Source organism: Plectropomus leopardus, chromosome 12, assembly GCF_026936395.1.
Source record: "Plectropomus leopardus strain MGB_pleo_1.0 chromosome 12, ASM2693639v1, whole genome shotgun sequence".
Classification (NCBI taxonomy): Eukaryota; Metazoa; Chordata; class Actinopteri; order Perciformes; family Serranidae; genus Plectropomus; species Plectropomus leopardus.
The window spans coordinates 9,308,032-9,322,958 of NC_142187.1; the positions used below are offsets into that span (position 1 = coordinate 9,308,032).

Below are 14,927 nucleotides of genomic sequence, written 5' to 3' on the forward strand. Positions count from 1 at the left end.
TTCTCTGCCATCCTGTTCAAATTTTCAGCTAAATGTATTCCAGGAAGGCTGCTCCCTCCCCTTTAACATCTTTCCTTGCTCCTCAGAGCAGAAAATAGAGCTTTGAGACAGTCTGCAAAATGGTAGACCAGAGGGGTGTCTGGGTCAAGAGTAGTGAGGAAATATCAAATTAGAGACTTGGGATGCAACCATAGTCTTGTTAAAAGTTTCAAGTCACGGTTTTCAAGTTTGTTTATTTTGGGGTGATTTTAAAATTAAAAAAAATAACACAAAGCCATTATAATAGGGTACTTCTGTGGAGGGAGTTATTCTAAGAAAAAACAGCCAAAGAAAGATCTATTGAACTGAATTAAGTTCGGCTTTTCTAACATTTTTTGGAAGGTTCTTTGTAATCTCCAAATTTTCGCTGTCTCTGGGGATGCCAAGTGTCTCACAGTATGTGTGATGTTTGTGAGCTTTTGCAGGCTGTACCAGAGACTGTGTTACAGTGTTGTCAGAAAGGCTGGATGCTCTGCCAAAGGAATCTGGCATGGATAGGGGAGAAAGAGCAAGATACATAATACTGTGTCAAAACAAAGAGGATGCGAGGAGTGTGTTTATCTTTGGTGATTAGGCTTTGCACAGAAGCCTGGCATACACACTTGTAATCAGACCTGCAGTTTGCCCTGACTGTGGCTGCTGTCAGGTTTGTGTCAGGGAGATCATCTGAGGCTGTTTAAGAAGAATTCATTTCAAGGTTTTGTCTTAAAGTGTTATAAAAAAAATAAATCTGGCATATTTTATATATAACCGAAGTTGAAGTAATGAATACATTTTGAAAAGCATTACATTTTATGGGTACAGGAGAGACTTGATGTTGTTTGCAATTACGTGGAACAAAACATATGCATATGGACATCGGTAACTGGCCAAAATGAGGTAGAAAAGATCAGCATGTCGGATATCGTCAAAAATCGTGCATTCCTCATTTGTTGCTAGGTGTGTCTAATAAACTGGCAACTGGTACGTCATCTCAATAATGGAAAAGGATGCAATGTGGTGATTCCAGGGACTAATACTGTGTCTTAACATATTATGTTTGACAACTATGGCCCCGACTTTTGACCGTCTTACTTATCTCTGTACAGTAATCGCTTGTCTATTTGCCATCATTACAAAGTACCTCATTAACAGCTGAACATGTAAAATAAATGTTTATCCCACTGCTCTTTGAATGTTTTTTTTTGGCATTTTGTCTTTTTAGAAGTGTATTCTATAAAGATAATTTTCTGGGAATTTGAATGAAGTTTGGAACACTCAACAAAAATAACAAAGATAGATTTTAGTCTTTGTCTGCATGAACTGACACTGCAGATTGTAGTAAGCACAATAGTAAATAACTGTTGCAAACTGCAGCACATTAAATGTAAGTTACTTAAATCAATTAGCTTATTAAAATAAGAAAGCAACAGAATTCATAACCAAGTTTTTTGATTCCTTAGAGTAATACCATGTGTTTTCACAAAAAGTTAAGATTGTATTTATTTGCATGAGGCATAGTGTAGAACGCCACATATGATTTATACTTTTGATGGTCTTGAAGAAATGAAATTGATTTTGAGCTAACTATCTAGTTTTTCTTGTGATAAGTTTTCATGTATTTATTTTCTCAACTATTGCAGAGATAAATGATTATGTAGAGCTACTGTTTATATTAGACAGTCCTTGAATTTATGTTGATTGTTGTGTGTTGTATTGTAATGTGTTTAGTGGAACTGTGAGTATGAATGTTATATGTGTACATTGTTAAGGAAAATAATGGAGACCCTAGGAAGAGTAGCTATTATGTAAAACAGAAGCTAATGTAGATCGTAGTAAACAAACAAACAAACAAGAAACAAACAAAGCAACAGAAAATGACCACCTAAAAATGATTTATTTTTGAATTTCTTAAACATTTTAAAGGTGATTCTAAATCTTTCTTTTCTGTCTGTTATTCCAGGTCCATTATCCAGATGTGGAGAGAGTTGAGTGGCTGAATAAGGTACACACACACACACACACACACACACACACACACACACACACACACACACACACACACACACACACACACACACACACACACACACACACACACACACACACACCTCTTGTCCACTGGTTGGCTCTACATCAGACACTGTCAGCCTGTTAGCTAGCAGAGGCACACAGGTAGGGTATATAAATAGGATCTGAATCTAGAACTCTGCTAGACCCCGACCCAGTGCCCCCACCGCCCTAGAGAGAAAGAGAGGGGGGAGGTGGAGAAATGGTAGCGAGATCTTAGAAAGGGAACAAGAGAGAGAGAGAGAGAGAGAGAGAGGTGGAAGAGCTGCACTTACTGTAAATGTTCAGGTGGACTTCCAGTAAGAAGTTAATGGATGTTGATGAGCAGGAAAAGAGCTTTTTAATATACAAACCTTTTGCAGTGGTTTTAATGTTGTATTTGTCTTTTATGGTTGTTTACAGACACACAGAGTCTGATTCAAAAGGGCAATAAGGAAGATGTATGCTCCTCCAAGGCACAAAAATGCCATTATTTATCTGCAGGGGGTTGACAACTCCAGCTTTTATACAGCTCACCAACTGAAGATGAAGCACAGAGAGTGATCATGAGGGCTTTAAAGGCTGATTTTTAGCTTGTTGATATATTCATAGGACTCTTTTTTTGTTTGTTTTTTTTCTGTATTTTTCAAAAGTTAGCGACTTCTATGTGCATTTTGAATACTAATAACTCTTCAGATGTATTAAAAATCAAGATAAAAAAAATGCATATTTTATTAGGTTTATTAAGGTGAACTAAGTTTCAGAATCAGGTGACCTTTTGCATTTTACCCATTTTTCTTCACTTTGTATAAAAGAAATGTACTTTTAGCTGTCCTATTGACTAGACGAATCAGTTTACAATAAACTACTTTTATCAGTGACTTGCAGCAGGAAACACGAAAATGGTTAATGACTTTTAAAGTGGGGAAACATTATGTTCAGGAGAAATTTTGTGTACTCCTTTTAAATATGTATATATATATATATTTGAGAAAAACCCTCACTCTGTATTTGTCTTGCATCTGTTAATTTAAACAGATAATAGAAATACGACAGGAGAGGTCTAGAGGCAATAGGCGTTGAGGAAAAAAAAACAAGGAAAAGAAATAGTCAACTAATACTGCCAATACAACATTATCTAGCAAATTTCAAAAACGTTTGAGCTTTTCTCCAGAACCACCGCAAACAGCAAATGTTTGACAAGCCCATCAGTGGCCCTTGGCGTCAGCATCCTTTAGGTCTTATGTCCTTTGTTCTCAAACATTTTAGAGACATCAGCCAAAAAGAGCATGTCAGGTGACGATCAGCCCTGCCTACATTTGTGCCTGTTCGCTCACAGTCATTCATGCAGTCTGGTCTCTCAGCTTGTAAAGATTCTTCAAAGGTTTTTCTGGGTCACTGAGCAGCAGACGATAGACCGATTCTATGGACTTAAAGCCCTCACAGTGCCAGTACAGGATGTGGCTGTGGCACATTTACAGATAAATGAATTATTCCCATTATTTAACTGTAAAATTCTCCATGCAAAAGATCACATGGCTCCGTTTAAAATCAGCTGTGGTTTTACAGTGGTGAGTGTTGCAGAAGTCTTGCTACATGCATTCCTTGTGTGTGTGTGCCAAGTGCTAGTGCAGCACACTGATCTCTGCACTGTTTCTCATTTGAAGCATATTGATATATTGCAACAAATCTCTAGTGTCTCCAAACAAAGAGAGCCAAGATCATTCCCTGCTTCTTCTCATGGTAAAAAGAGAGCATGTTTTCAGTTCCTCTTTAGGATGGAGTGTATTAAATTTCACCAAACATGCAGTAAAAACAGCCTTTTCTAATGGTTTCAGGTATAAAAAAAGTCACAATGTTAGCAGGAATGTGACATCTGAAACAGGTCTTGGCTCCAGCCTGGCAGAAACACTGTGGGATTTGGATGTGATCTATTCATCTAATTCTTTCTGTCCCTCTCTCTCTTCCCTCAGACGGTGAAACAGATGTGGCCCTTCATCTGCCAATTTGTGGACAAGCTGTTCAGAGAGACCATCGAGCCGGCGGTGAAGGGCGCCAACCCTCATCTCAGCACCTTCTGCTTCACCAAGATCGACATGGGTGACAAGGTGATGAGATAACAACACCAAGACTGTCATGATGATACTAATACATACAGTATTTGATTTGTAAAGAGGTTTGAAGTCAAAGGGGATCTATTTTGCTTATTTAGAGCTGCATACTTGTATTTTGGATTTCTACAAGAGCACGTCTACATGCTTTACTGTTCAAAAAACACACTTTATTTTCCTCATGCTGTCTGTGCTGGAACACCCATATTCAACCCTTTTTACAAAACAACACACGAAAAGAAGACTCAACAGTAGACACAACAGTACAAACACAAAACTTTTCCTTTTTGCTATTAGTTGTAGTAGATCTATGAAATCTTACACTGCTCTGTTTCAAAGCCGATTTCCAAGTGGCAACAATAAAAGCAAACAAAGAAGTATGAAAGACTGTAAAATGATTCAAAAAATGTATTGGAAAAGTTATGTTATTTGTCTAAGTGGGCTGAAATGCAAAATGCAAAATTATTAATATGTTTTTTTAATATTGCTACGCTTGGCTTTTGTCAAAGTGTAGGTGTTTGGATTTTTTATTACTGGGTTTCTATTTTTATCTACTTTGTTGCTGTTGAACTTTCATGACTCGCATGAACTGAATTTTCTACTCCGTCTCCATTTTAGAACAAGACAACTAAAGTGAATCTGTTTTTTTAATCCGAGCTGTTTTCTGTTCTGAAATGCATTCCTCCTCTCTTTGTACAAAGCTGTCTTTTGCTTGTCTTTTCTTGCTCAAACCGCACACTGAGACAAACTTAGCTCATATTTCAGAGCCGAGCATCACATGTAGGTAATAAGCAGCGGATCAGAGAGGTTTTAATCCAGATTCTTGGCAGATTTGAGAGAGATTTGCTCACTTCTGTTGTATCTGTGTTTCTGCAGCCGCTGAGAGTGAACGGGGTGAAAGTTTACACAGAGAATGTGGACAAGCGGCAGGTCATCATGGACCTGCAGATCAGGTACACTTCAAACTCGCACACTCACAGACTCTTAGCTTAAAACTGATCGCTTGGTCAGATTTCACATTTTTCTTTTCATGGGATTTGTTGAGACTGACAAAGTTAGCGAATAACACCCCCGACTTTTTTTACAAGAATAGAATATTTCTGCTGTTGCTTGCTCTGTGTTAGAGCAAAGGCAAAACATGAAGTCATGAATGTACAGGTTATCTATGTATGTTCTTTTCTTTTCTTCCTTCACTATCACATCATAAAATTAATACTTTTTCCTTATTTCTCTTACTTTCAGCTTTGTCGGGAATACAGCGATTGACGTGGACATCAAGAAATATTATTGCAGAGCTGGAATCAAAAGTATACAGGTATGACTGCAGTATGGATGGACAATCTGTAAAAAAGCGATGAATCAGTTATCAAAGTAATTTTCTGGAAATTGTCTGGTACAGGATATTAATTGACGGATTGTTTCAGCAGTAGAAAATACTTTTAAATAAAATAAAATAAAATAAATACATGAAAAAAATATGTATATATATACATTAGGGCTGGGCTGACGTGTCGACCTAATCGATTGATACGTTATTGATTACCTGAATATACTGATTCACTTAACTTGTGTTGACGTATCGCACCGGTTCACACAGCACGTCATGAGAGCGTGAGCAGTGCCGGGCGTGTTGGTTTTTGTTTCAGCGCTCGTTTATCAAGTTAGAGCGTACACACATTCCTTTTTCTTGAGTGGAACAAGCTCTTGCATTAATTAATTGCATTAATTTTATTTTGGAGAGACTTTATATCAGACTGTAAAACACACCGTACCTAAAACACATTACCAGTAAAGACTGGGCTATTTTTTGTTGGGGAAAAATGCTCTGTAGTGTATGACAAGTTTAAAATGTTATTTTTAGTAAATTTGTTGTTATATCAATCAAGTAATAAAAAAATAATAGTTGGATCAATAAAAAAAAAATAATCGATAGATTAATCGATTAATCAAGTAATAAAAAAATAATAGTTGGATCAATAAAAAAAAATCGATAGATTAATCGATTAATCGAAAAAATAATCGATAGGTTAAGCGATAAAAAAATAATCGTGAGGTGCAGCTCTAATATACATTTAGCACTTAATAATATGATCAAATTAACTGACATTAGTTGCAAATAATTCAATGCAAAATTTCACCAAGTATTTACTACAACTTGAACCACATGAACAAGCATATTAATATTAATTTTACGAGACTATGTATAGGGGATAAAAAGAGAAAGATGTTATTGAAGCTAGCCCTCATTCCTCCAACCATGACCACCATAATAACCCATGACCTCTTCAGAGACACTTTTACATAATACGTATGTTGACACGAGACTGATAAAGGAGACGTTATCCACTCAGCTGTTTGCAGAGGATCAGGCCATATTTGCTGTTCAGAGATCAGAGAAACAGAGGTAGAGAAAGTGAGCAGAGTGAAGAGTTGGAAAAGATAAACAGAGAGAGACGGCCGCGTGTACGAGGCAGAGTCAATATTTGCCTTTGTGTATGGCTTAAATTTTTATAGGTGCAGTCTCGGGCTGTGTGTGTCAGCTTTTCATAGGCTGCAGAAGATGCTAACTTATAGCTTATCATGAATTATCATGAGTCACACTCCAGGAAGGTTTTTCCAGAGTTTTCTCCTTATTAACTGTCAGACTACATCAGACACCCTGTCAGCTACTGAAGAGTGCTTCTTCTGCTTCTTGTTTAATGGATCCTGACACAGTATTACTGTATCTGCTGCACAGTGTTTACGAAGCAAACAAACAAATGGCTATCTGCAATCTTTCCACTGCGTCCGTTTCGATGAGCAAAATGTTGGTATTTGATTTCTCAGAGTGAGCGACGACCAAATTTGGTGCTGCAGACAGCCAGGCTACATAACTGAGGTTTGAGTCACTGCAGCCACTGAGAAAGCAGGGCCCTCAATAGTAATTTAAAAAAAAAGCTCAGAGGGGGGAAACATTTACTCATTTCTTTAGAATGATCAGCCATGGGATTTCAGTTCAACATGACAATAGCTTTGCCGTACATCAGCTTCTGCCAAAATCATTACTTTTCTGTTTGAGAGTTTTGCACTGAAGACTGATATCAGATGATTTAAGCCCTCTTGACTCTTAGCACCACAAAGGTTTCATAATTTCACTAGTTCACGGTATGATGTCAGTGGAGACAGCCAGTGAAGACAGCCAAACGTCAAATGAACAGTTTGGCCTTGTTTTTAAAAACAAAATGCCAGTCTGTCCCAAATTAGATTAAAAAACAAAAAAAAGAGAACAGAGGGTCAAAAGAAAGACAAGACAAGGGACACTAGTAGAGCATAACAAACTGCACAATATGAGCCCCATAATGGTGTGACCGTGATCCAACAAAAAGCAAAAGTGAGTGAACTTCTCAGAGTTGCACAAAGGCAAATGGGCATTTTTGGAGACATTTTTGTGTTTGTTTCTGGTACGTTTTTTGATTACACATGCTTTTGGCAGACCCACCGAGATGTTTACTTGTATCTCCTAAAAAACATTATTTCAGTGGTTGTGAAAGTTGCGTCTTCAACACACCACACAAAGTTGCGTCTTCATTTTTAGGGTTGACTATCAGACATCGTTTTTGGTATCAACTCCCTACAAAGCTGCATCCTTATGACATACTTTCTCCTTTTACTTAAATTGGTACTGTAGTCAACTTTAAAAAGTACTGTTATGCAGAATGAACTCAGACTGCATATACCACTTCTTCATGACATTGAAAGCTGAACCTTAACCCTCTTGCTCGTATATACATCAGACAGGAGATAAAACAAAACAACACTCACCGAGCTCGCCAGAGACAGAGGTCAACCTGGAGAGCCCAGCTGTTGCTACGTAGAAATGTATGTAGTTTTAACTTTTAGATTATCACTGCATACATTTTAGAGTCTGTATTCATGAAAGTGGTGTCAGTCACTCGAATGTGCCATCATCCATCGTTGCGGTTTCTGACAGCTGTCAACGAGCTGCCAAGCTGTCATCTGTTGGTGATGTGTTTTCTGCTGCGCAGAGGATTGTGGGTCAGAATAGCGCGGAAAGCATGCTGGCTTGCATACTGCAAAATGTGACAGAATGCATTAGTAGTATTTTTGGCATACTGCATTTGACTGCATTTTTTTGGGACATACTACATCTTTTTCTTGCATACTAAATCGTTTGGTAGTATTGGTCTTGGCACTCACAGGTAAAAAAAAATGGTAGTGTTGTTTGTGTCAGTTTTCTTCTCAGATAGTCTCTGATTTCAGTTATATTTTGGAACATTTTTATTAGGGAGAGATCCTGTAAACTATTCCTATATTATATAAATTAAACATGTTTCATTGTTCAAATTAAGGTGTCGAGACATGTTTTGGTAGCAGCTCCAAAATCAAATAATATCAGCTCTACTCAAGAGTCCAAGAGAGACAGACTTGACGTCAGAGTTGTTTTGCCTTTTCTCACCTGGTTTGACAACATCTGTGACACCTCTCTGAAGCTATGGTTGTTGATAAGCCTGATTTTAGAAGTCTGTCTGGTCCCTCCTGCCCTTTGTGTGGTTATGCACGTCATAAAAGATCACATGAATGATTTGGGCTCAACATGTAGTCCAACATACTGGACCTCTGGGCCAATTTACAGCAGGAAAGAAACATACTGACTAAAATACAGAAATGTCATGGAGTCCCATGGAACACTTTACAATAAATGAAAATGACAAGAAACATGTAAAGGCTTTAGTGAGATAAAACACAGTTGACACATGATCACTAAGGGCTAACTGACTCATCCATGATGTTATATTTCCTCTGTCCAGCTTCATGGGACGATGAGAGTGGTGATGGAGCCTCTGCTGGGGGACATGCCTCTGATTGGAGCCCTGTCCGTCTTTTTCCTCAAGAAACCAGTGAGTACCTCGACCTTACACCCCATAATCTGACTGTGACATCCCCAGCTGATAATTCTCTAAAATACTCTGAGGAAAAAAAAGCGAGTTCACCATTAAATTTCACTCTACAGTACATAATATTTTAACTACAATTTTTGTAAAATCTGATTTTCACTTAGAGGATTTCTGTCTTTTGGAAGTTTTTCAGTTTTAAAAATAATCTCTTTTGATACTATAGCCAAACTCTTGTGTATCAATTGAAGGAGGGTCACCGAGCATAGTGCCATGTTTGAAATTTGAAAAGGCTTTGTAAACAGTGATCATTTTAAAGAAGCATTTTGCAGAAGCACCAATCAAAATTTTTGTGCAGTAACTTGCAGAAATGTTGTTGATAATGTGCTATTCTAAGTTTTGCCACTCATCATTTTAACATTGACATATACTGCATGGATTTACCTTATTATGATTCTGCTGGCACAGTAAAATTCTGCCACAGCATTTTCCTCTTGAGTTTTCCTGAATGCTGCCCAGCCCCAGTCCTCCTTTATCAGTGCATTCCTTCTCTCTGACTGCTGTCTTCCTTCCTTTGCACCAACACATTTTATCTTCCAGATTCAGGCTCTGATACTGTTACTCACATAAAAAGATTCACGATCAAAAGCCTCAAACAGAGATGTGAAATTGTTCCACTTTCCTTCAAAACTGTATTTTCAGACTGAAAAATAAGTTTTAGAAGATGGAGGCATCAGTTACAACAGCATAAACACTCAGACTTGAGTGTTTTGTTTGAGCCAGCTAGGTGTCATCAGCTAATACTGTAAAAAAAATTTAAAAAATAAAGAAAAATTACATTTGAGATTTTATTCTAATCCTTGCTTCCAAAACCTGCTCATCTCCCACATGCAGGTCATCACCACAGAAGGTGTTGAGAGAATGATCATCATGTGGAGGTGTGGAGATCTCAGGCAGGTCTCTGCTGAGACAGAGCACATGTGATCAAATAAACATGTAGGAAGAGAAGGGAAATTTCTGAATGTGATCTTTTTTTGCAAAAGTTAAGATTTTTTTTACTTCCTCAGTGTACAAGAAAACTTTTGCTTTTGTTATTTTTCTTTCTTTTAAATGCTTGTGTGTCCCTTTTTATTAATCTGTGTCCCCTCTCTAAATTCTGGGGTTTTTGTGGGTCCCTGAAGGCAGCGCAGGCGGAGTTCTCTGTATCCTTAGCAGCAGTTTGTGGCTTTTGGGGTGGATAAATGATCTGTTAACCCGTTAAAAGCTTCAGATCCTGGAGGAGGAGCAGCTGTTTGTGAGTGAAAGCAAACTTTAAGAACAAACAGAATGAACGGTTAAGTTTCACCTTCAATTCACCTGAAGTGCTGCTGCTCCATCTGTACCCAGAGAGAGCTCTAACCCAAAGATATATAGGTTTCAACAGCGCTTCTGATGAATGGTCCAGCTCTAAAAGTAGAATATCTATTAGTGGTGGCAAATGTTTTAATTGTAATGAGCTGCCACAAACACGTTTTTGGGAAGTCCTGCCTCTTGTACCACCAGCTGTTGACAAATATGTGTTAATGTGTATCCTCTGCATCTGGGTGGCGTTTACTGATTTGCAGCTTTTAGGCGTTGTTGTTAGGTGAGTCAATGTAGCATCTTCCCATCCCACACCAGAAAGGACCTGACATCACTTTTATTATATCAGATATAAGCAATTTGTTTTATGGTGTAGTGTCCACTGGATTCTCAAATTCAATTTCCTTTGTAAAGTCTTTGAACAAAGTATTGCATTTATTGCTTTTTAGCTGTTTTTCCAGAAGGTTTGATGATAAACCAGGTACGGTACATCAAAAATCTGTACTTGGTTGATAGGTTGACAGTTGGTCCTGCCTGTATGGTGGCCTGTACAGTTAAAAGTAATTCTGAGGCTGGTTTTTGATGTTGATGGATCTTTCAACTCGAATACAACTCCAGTTTCCTGCTCGATTGTTGAACCATGTGGTTATTTCGGTTGTCTTAAATGACTTTAGTGACATTCAGTAAAAGTTTAATGTGCAACCTGCTGTAAATCTCTGGAACGTTGTCATGGTAACTTCACTTGAGCTGGCTGGTAACCCTGGTGCATTTTAGTGGTACGTTGTTGTGCTGCGTTGTTTTAGTGATGTCATTAGGTTCACATACTTGGTTTTATCTGGTATGTGTTATTTGTACACCTTGCCATTATGGCTGCGAGAAACAGAATGAGGTTTAAACAAGGAGGACCTTTACCCTGAATGAAGAATGTGTTCAGCAAAACAGTTACCGAGTATCAAACCAAGTATCATCAGTGAGAAATCTGCATTAAGTTCTAAAGGAAATAAAAAATGATTAGTCAAGTAAACAAACATAAGATAAAAGAGCAAAATACACAACAGTCAGCCAAATGAAATTTAATATCATTTATCATGACAAACAGTTCACCCCCAAGTCAAAAAAAAAATCCCTCTTGCCTGTAGTGCTATTTATCAATCTTGCTTGTTTTGCTCAAAGTTAGAGATATCAGCAGTAGAGCTACAACTGCCAAGCATATCCCCGTGCCGAAGGAAGCACGCATCTACTAGCTGAGCTAGCAGTAGATGCACACTTAATTCTGCAAATTCGTACAGTTGGCAGTTGTTGATCAGTAGAGAGAAAATAGTTCCCTCAAGTAAGTGCTCACAATAAGGTGTGTGGATTATCTTGAGTAACTGGATCATGATTTCTGGAAAGAGACATTGCTTTTGAGTTTTTCAAATGTTCAAATGTTCAAAATGTTTTTTGGCACTTTGATTACAAGCCAAACGCCATGTAGTTCTACTATATTGGAGAGACGACAGACATCTCTATGTTACTCACACCAAAACAATCTACACTGATAAATAGCACCACAGGTAAGAGGAAAAATAAGTATTTTTAATTTTCGGGTGAACTGTCCCTTTAAGTTTGTCTTTACATTTAATGCCCATATTGAAAGCATTATTATATCTTATGTGCTGTTATTTCTAAGTGATAGTCATCATTTTCTGACATGAGTTGTTCTGTGAAATCCCCCACGCTGCTTTCATTATCTTCCTGTGCCTGCCTGGCAGCACGGCATTGTGGTCCACAGTGGTCTACATCTACAGCGCTAACTAGGCCACAGAAAGACACCCGCATACACACACACACACACACACACACACACACACACACACACACACACACACACACACACACACACACACACACACACACACACAAAAGGGAAATAATCATCTGGTGCATTTCGAGTTGTTGATAACAGTTCATTTTTTGATAAAAAAAACCCCAAACACATCCCAAACTTTGCTCACATGTCACATGTATATATGTACTGTATATTTAATTTGTCACATATCTATGCAGACATTAAGGCAGAGTATCATAAAGGTTCAAGAGGGACTATTTCACACACCAGAATCCGTTAACATATCCTAAGAACCATCACAAGAGGATCTCTACAATTGTTTAACTGTTACAAAATTAATATGTGGAACAGAAAAACATGGAAGTCCACCAGGATGAAAGGATCAAGTTGCATTATGGGAAGTGAAGGATCCAGCATTTTAGGAACTGTACCAAGAATCATAAATTAAGATATCTCAGCCTGTGCCCCCCAATTTTTGATCGTTTTTGGATTTTTTGTCACCTGTAAGTCCCCCAGTGTGTTTCCTGTAGATCTGACTGACAAAGGAAACGTGACTGATGTGTGGTCATTCACACAACTTTGTGCGGTCGTCAGCTCTCAGACAAGCTGAGCTCCAAACCGTCTGTTTTCCTGCTGGCTGGGGTTTGTTACACTGGTTGTAGTTCTGCCTGTTAAGTGCAAACTGGTCAATATGAAATAATATCTAACAAGTATCCATTAGCTTGCTAACTCAACAAAATGATGCTAAAGCAGCAACAAAATACCTTATTTGCACAGCCATGTTCGCTTCCTCTGTCTCTCTCTGTCTCTCACACACACACACACACAGACACACACACACACACACACACACACACACAAAAAGCGGTTAACACACAAATGAAAGGCAGAAGTCCTGCTGCTCATAATATCCACGCTGCAGTCGGGAAATTGGAAGGAGTTTGTAAAATTACTGTCTGCGAGACTAAATCACAGGGAGCTGGAAGCAACCACGTTATCAAAACGACAAATCATTTAAGGTCGGAACATGCCTCGTCTTTCTAAAAAGAAGGAATTCTCAACATTTGTTCTCAACATTCTCAAAAAAAAGTAATTTGTTATAGAGGGGACAGGTTACTAAACAACATTACAGACAGGAGAGGCAAGAAAAAAACAACTCAAATGAGGAGTGATTTTTGCCTTTTGTGTGGGGTCAAGACAGACAGCATTATGTAACAGAGAGAGAGAACGAGAGACTCTTTAATGCTTTAAAAAATTTGAATAACCAGACTGCCTGAGGCTTTAGTGTCTGCACGATAAACACATGTTAGTTTCTGCTTTGCTTGCACAGCACTGTTCAAAGAACAGGTGATGGACTTTTGCATTTTCTTTTTTTAAAATCTTATTTTAATTTCTAAAACGTAAATGGTATTTAGGGAGTGTTGTCAAAAAGATCAAAAAGTAGATCATAACAGGGATTTAAGATTTCATTGTAAGTGCTGTTTTGAGGTACTTGTACTACATGTACTTGTACAACGTGTATGTACTTCCATTTTCTGCTACTTTATACTTCTCCAATACAGTTCATATGCAAAGATTCTAACTTTAATTACTCTTCGGATACAGATCGATAACACAACTTATCATAACTAAATCGATCATTTTGTAAAACTTTTTAAAGATGTATAAAGTATAAAGTAATCAAAATTGGTGCTTTTATCAGCTGCATTATCATGATGTGGTGAAGACATTCATTTCTCAGTGATTATAACTCGATTATATAATACATACATTCATACTTTAAATATAGTTTGATGCTCACAATTCTGCTTTCGCTCGATCAAAATTTTAAATGCAGGACTTTTACTTGGAACAGAGAATTTCTATACCATTTCAATGCTACTTTTACTTAAGTAAAATGTCAGAGTACTTTGTCCATCCCTGAACATGAATCTTGGGTTTAAAGTAATAACTTAATTAGAGAATAATATTTTTTAAAATGGGGAAAAAAACCCTTAAGCATCTTAAGGATAAATAAAGTAAACAATGCAGGTGATTTTGCAGTTATTTGATTTATAGGTACACATGGTTATACACATGGCTCTCACTCGTGTGTGTGTGTGTGTGTCCATGCACAGCTTTTCTGTAAACGCAGAGACATTTCAGCAGTTACATGCGTCACTTTCCTCATTGATCTTCATTTGCTTCAGCTCTAAAAACAGCTTCCAGCACTTGACATTTTAAGCCTCTTTTATAACCTTTTCCAAGTTTGCGGTCACTTGCAGTCTTTAACATACCGAGACACACACACACACACACACACACACACACAAGCAGACACACAAACACAAACTCTCTCTGGCTCTTACTCGTAAACAGAAATTCCTACCTGACTATGCCAATGATTTGTTTTAAAACACTCTGACATCAGGTCATTCCACCTTAGGTCCACGTATATGTTAACCTTGACAGCTGCCATGCGCCTCACTCTCCTTTTATGGTCTGTGGGCTGGTGTTATTTTGAGCTTGGTGTCTTCCCAACACGAGCCTGGCGATTGTCTTGTGAGCTAGACTGTTCAGTGTGAGTGACGATGATTAAACGCTGAGCTGCAGTCTGCTGCAGGAGCACTGCACGCTGGCTCACAGTGTAAAACAGATACTTCTACTCCTCAGCTCTGATTGATTTGTTTACTCTCTCCAAATCAAATT

The 14,927-nt window shown here is 38.0% G+C and overlaps 1 protein-coding gene across 4 annotated transcripts in view; it reads left to right on the forward strand.

Annotated features, from left to right (window-relative positions):
* Nucleotides 1-14,927, forward strand: part of esyt2a (extended synaptotagmin-like protein 2a) — a 59,919-nt gene that overhangs the window by 15,691 nt on the left and 29,301 nt on the right. For all 4 annotated transcript variants that reach the window (XM_088085035.1, XM_088085036.1, XM_042497791.2 and 1 more), the window contains exons 3-7: nt 1,982-2,023; nt 4,041-4,175; nt 5,055-5,131; nt 5,421-5,493; nt 8,987-9,076. In XM_088085035.1, the coding sequence (XP_087941161.1) occupies nt 1,982-2,023; nt 4,041-4,175; nt 5,055-5,131; nt 5,421-5,493; nt 8,987-9,076 (417 nt within the window). The remainder of the gene's footprint in view (nt 1-1,981; nt 2,024-4,040; nt 4,176-5,054; nt 5,132-5,420; nt 5,494-8,986; nt 9,077-14,927) is intronic.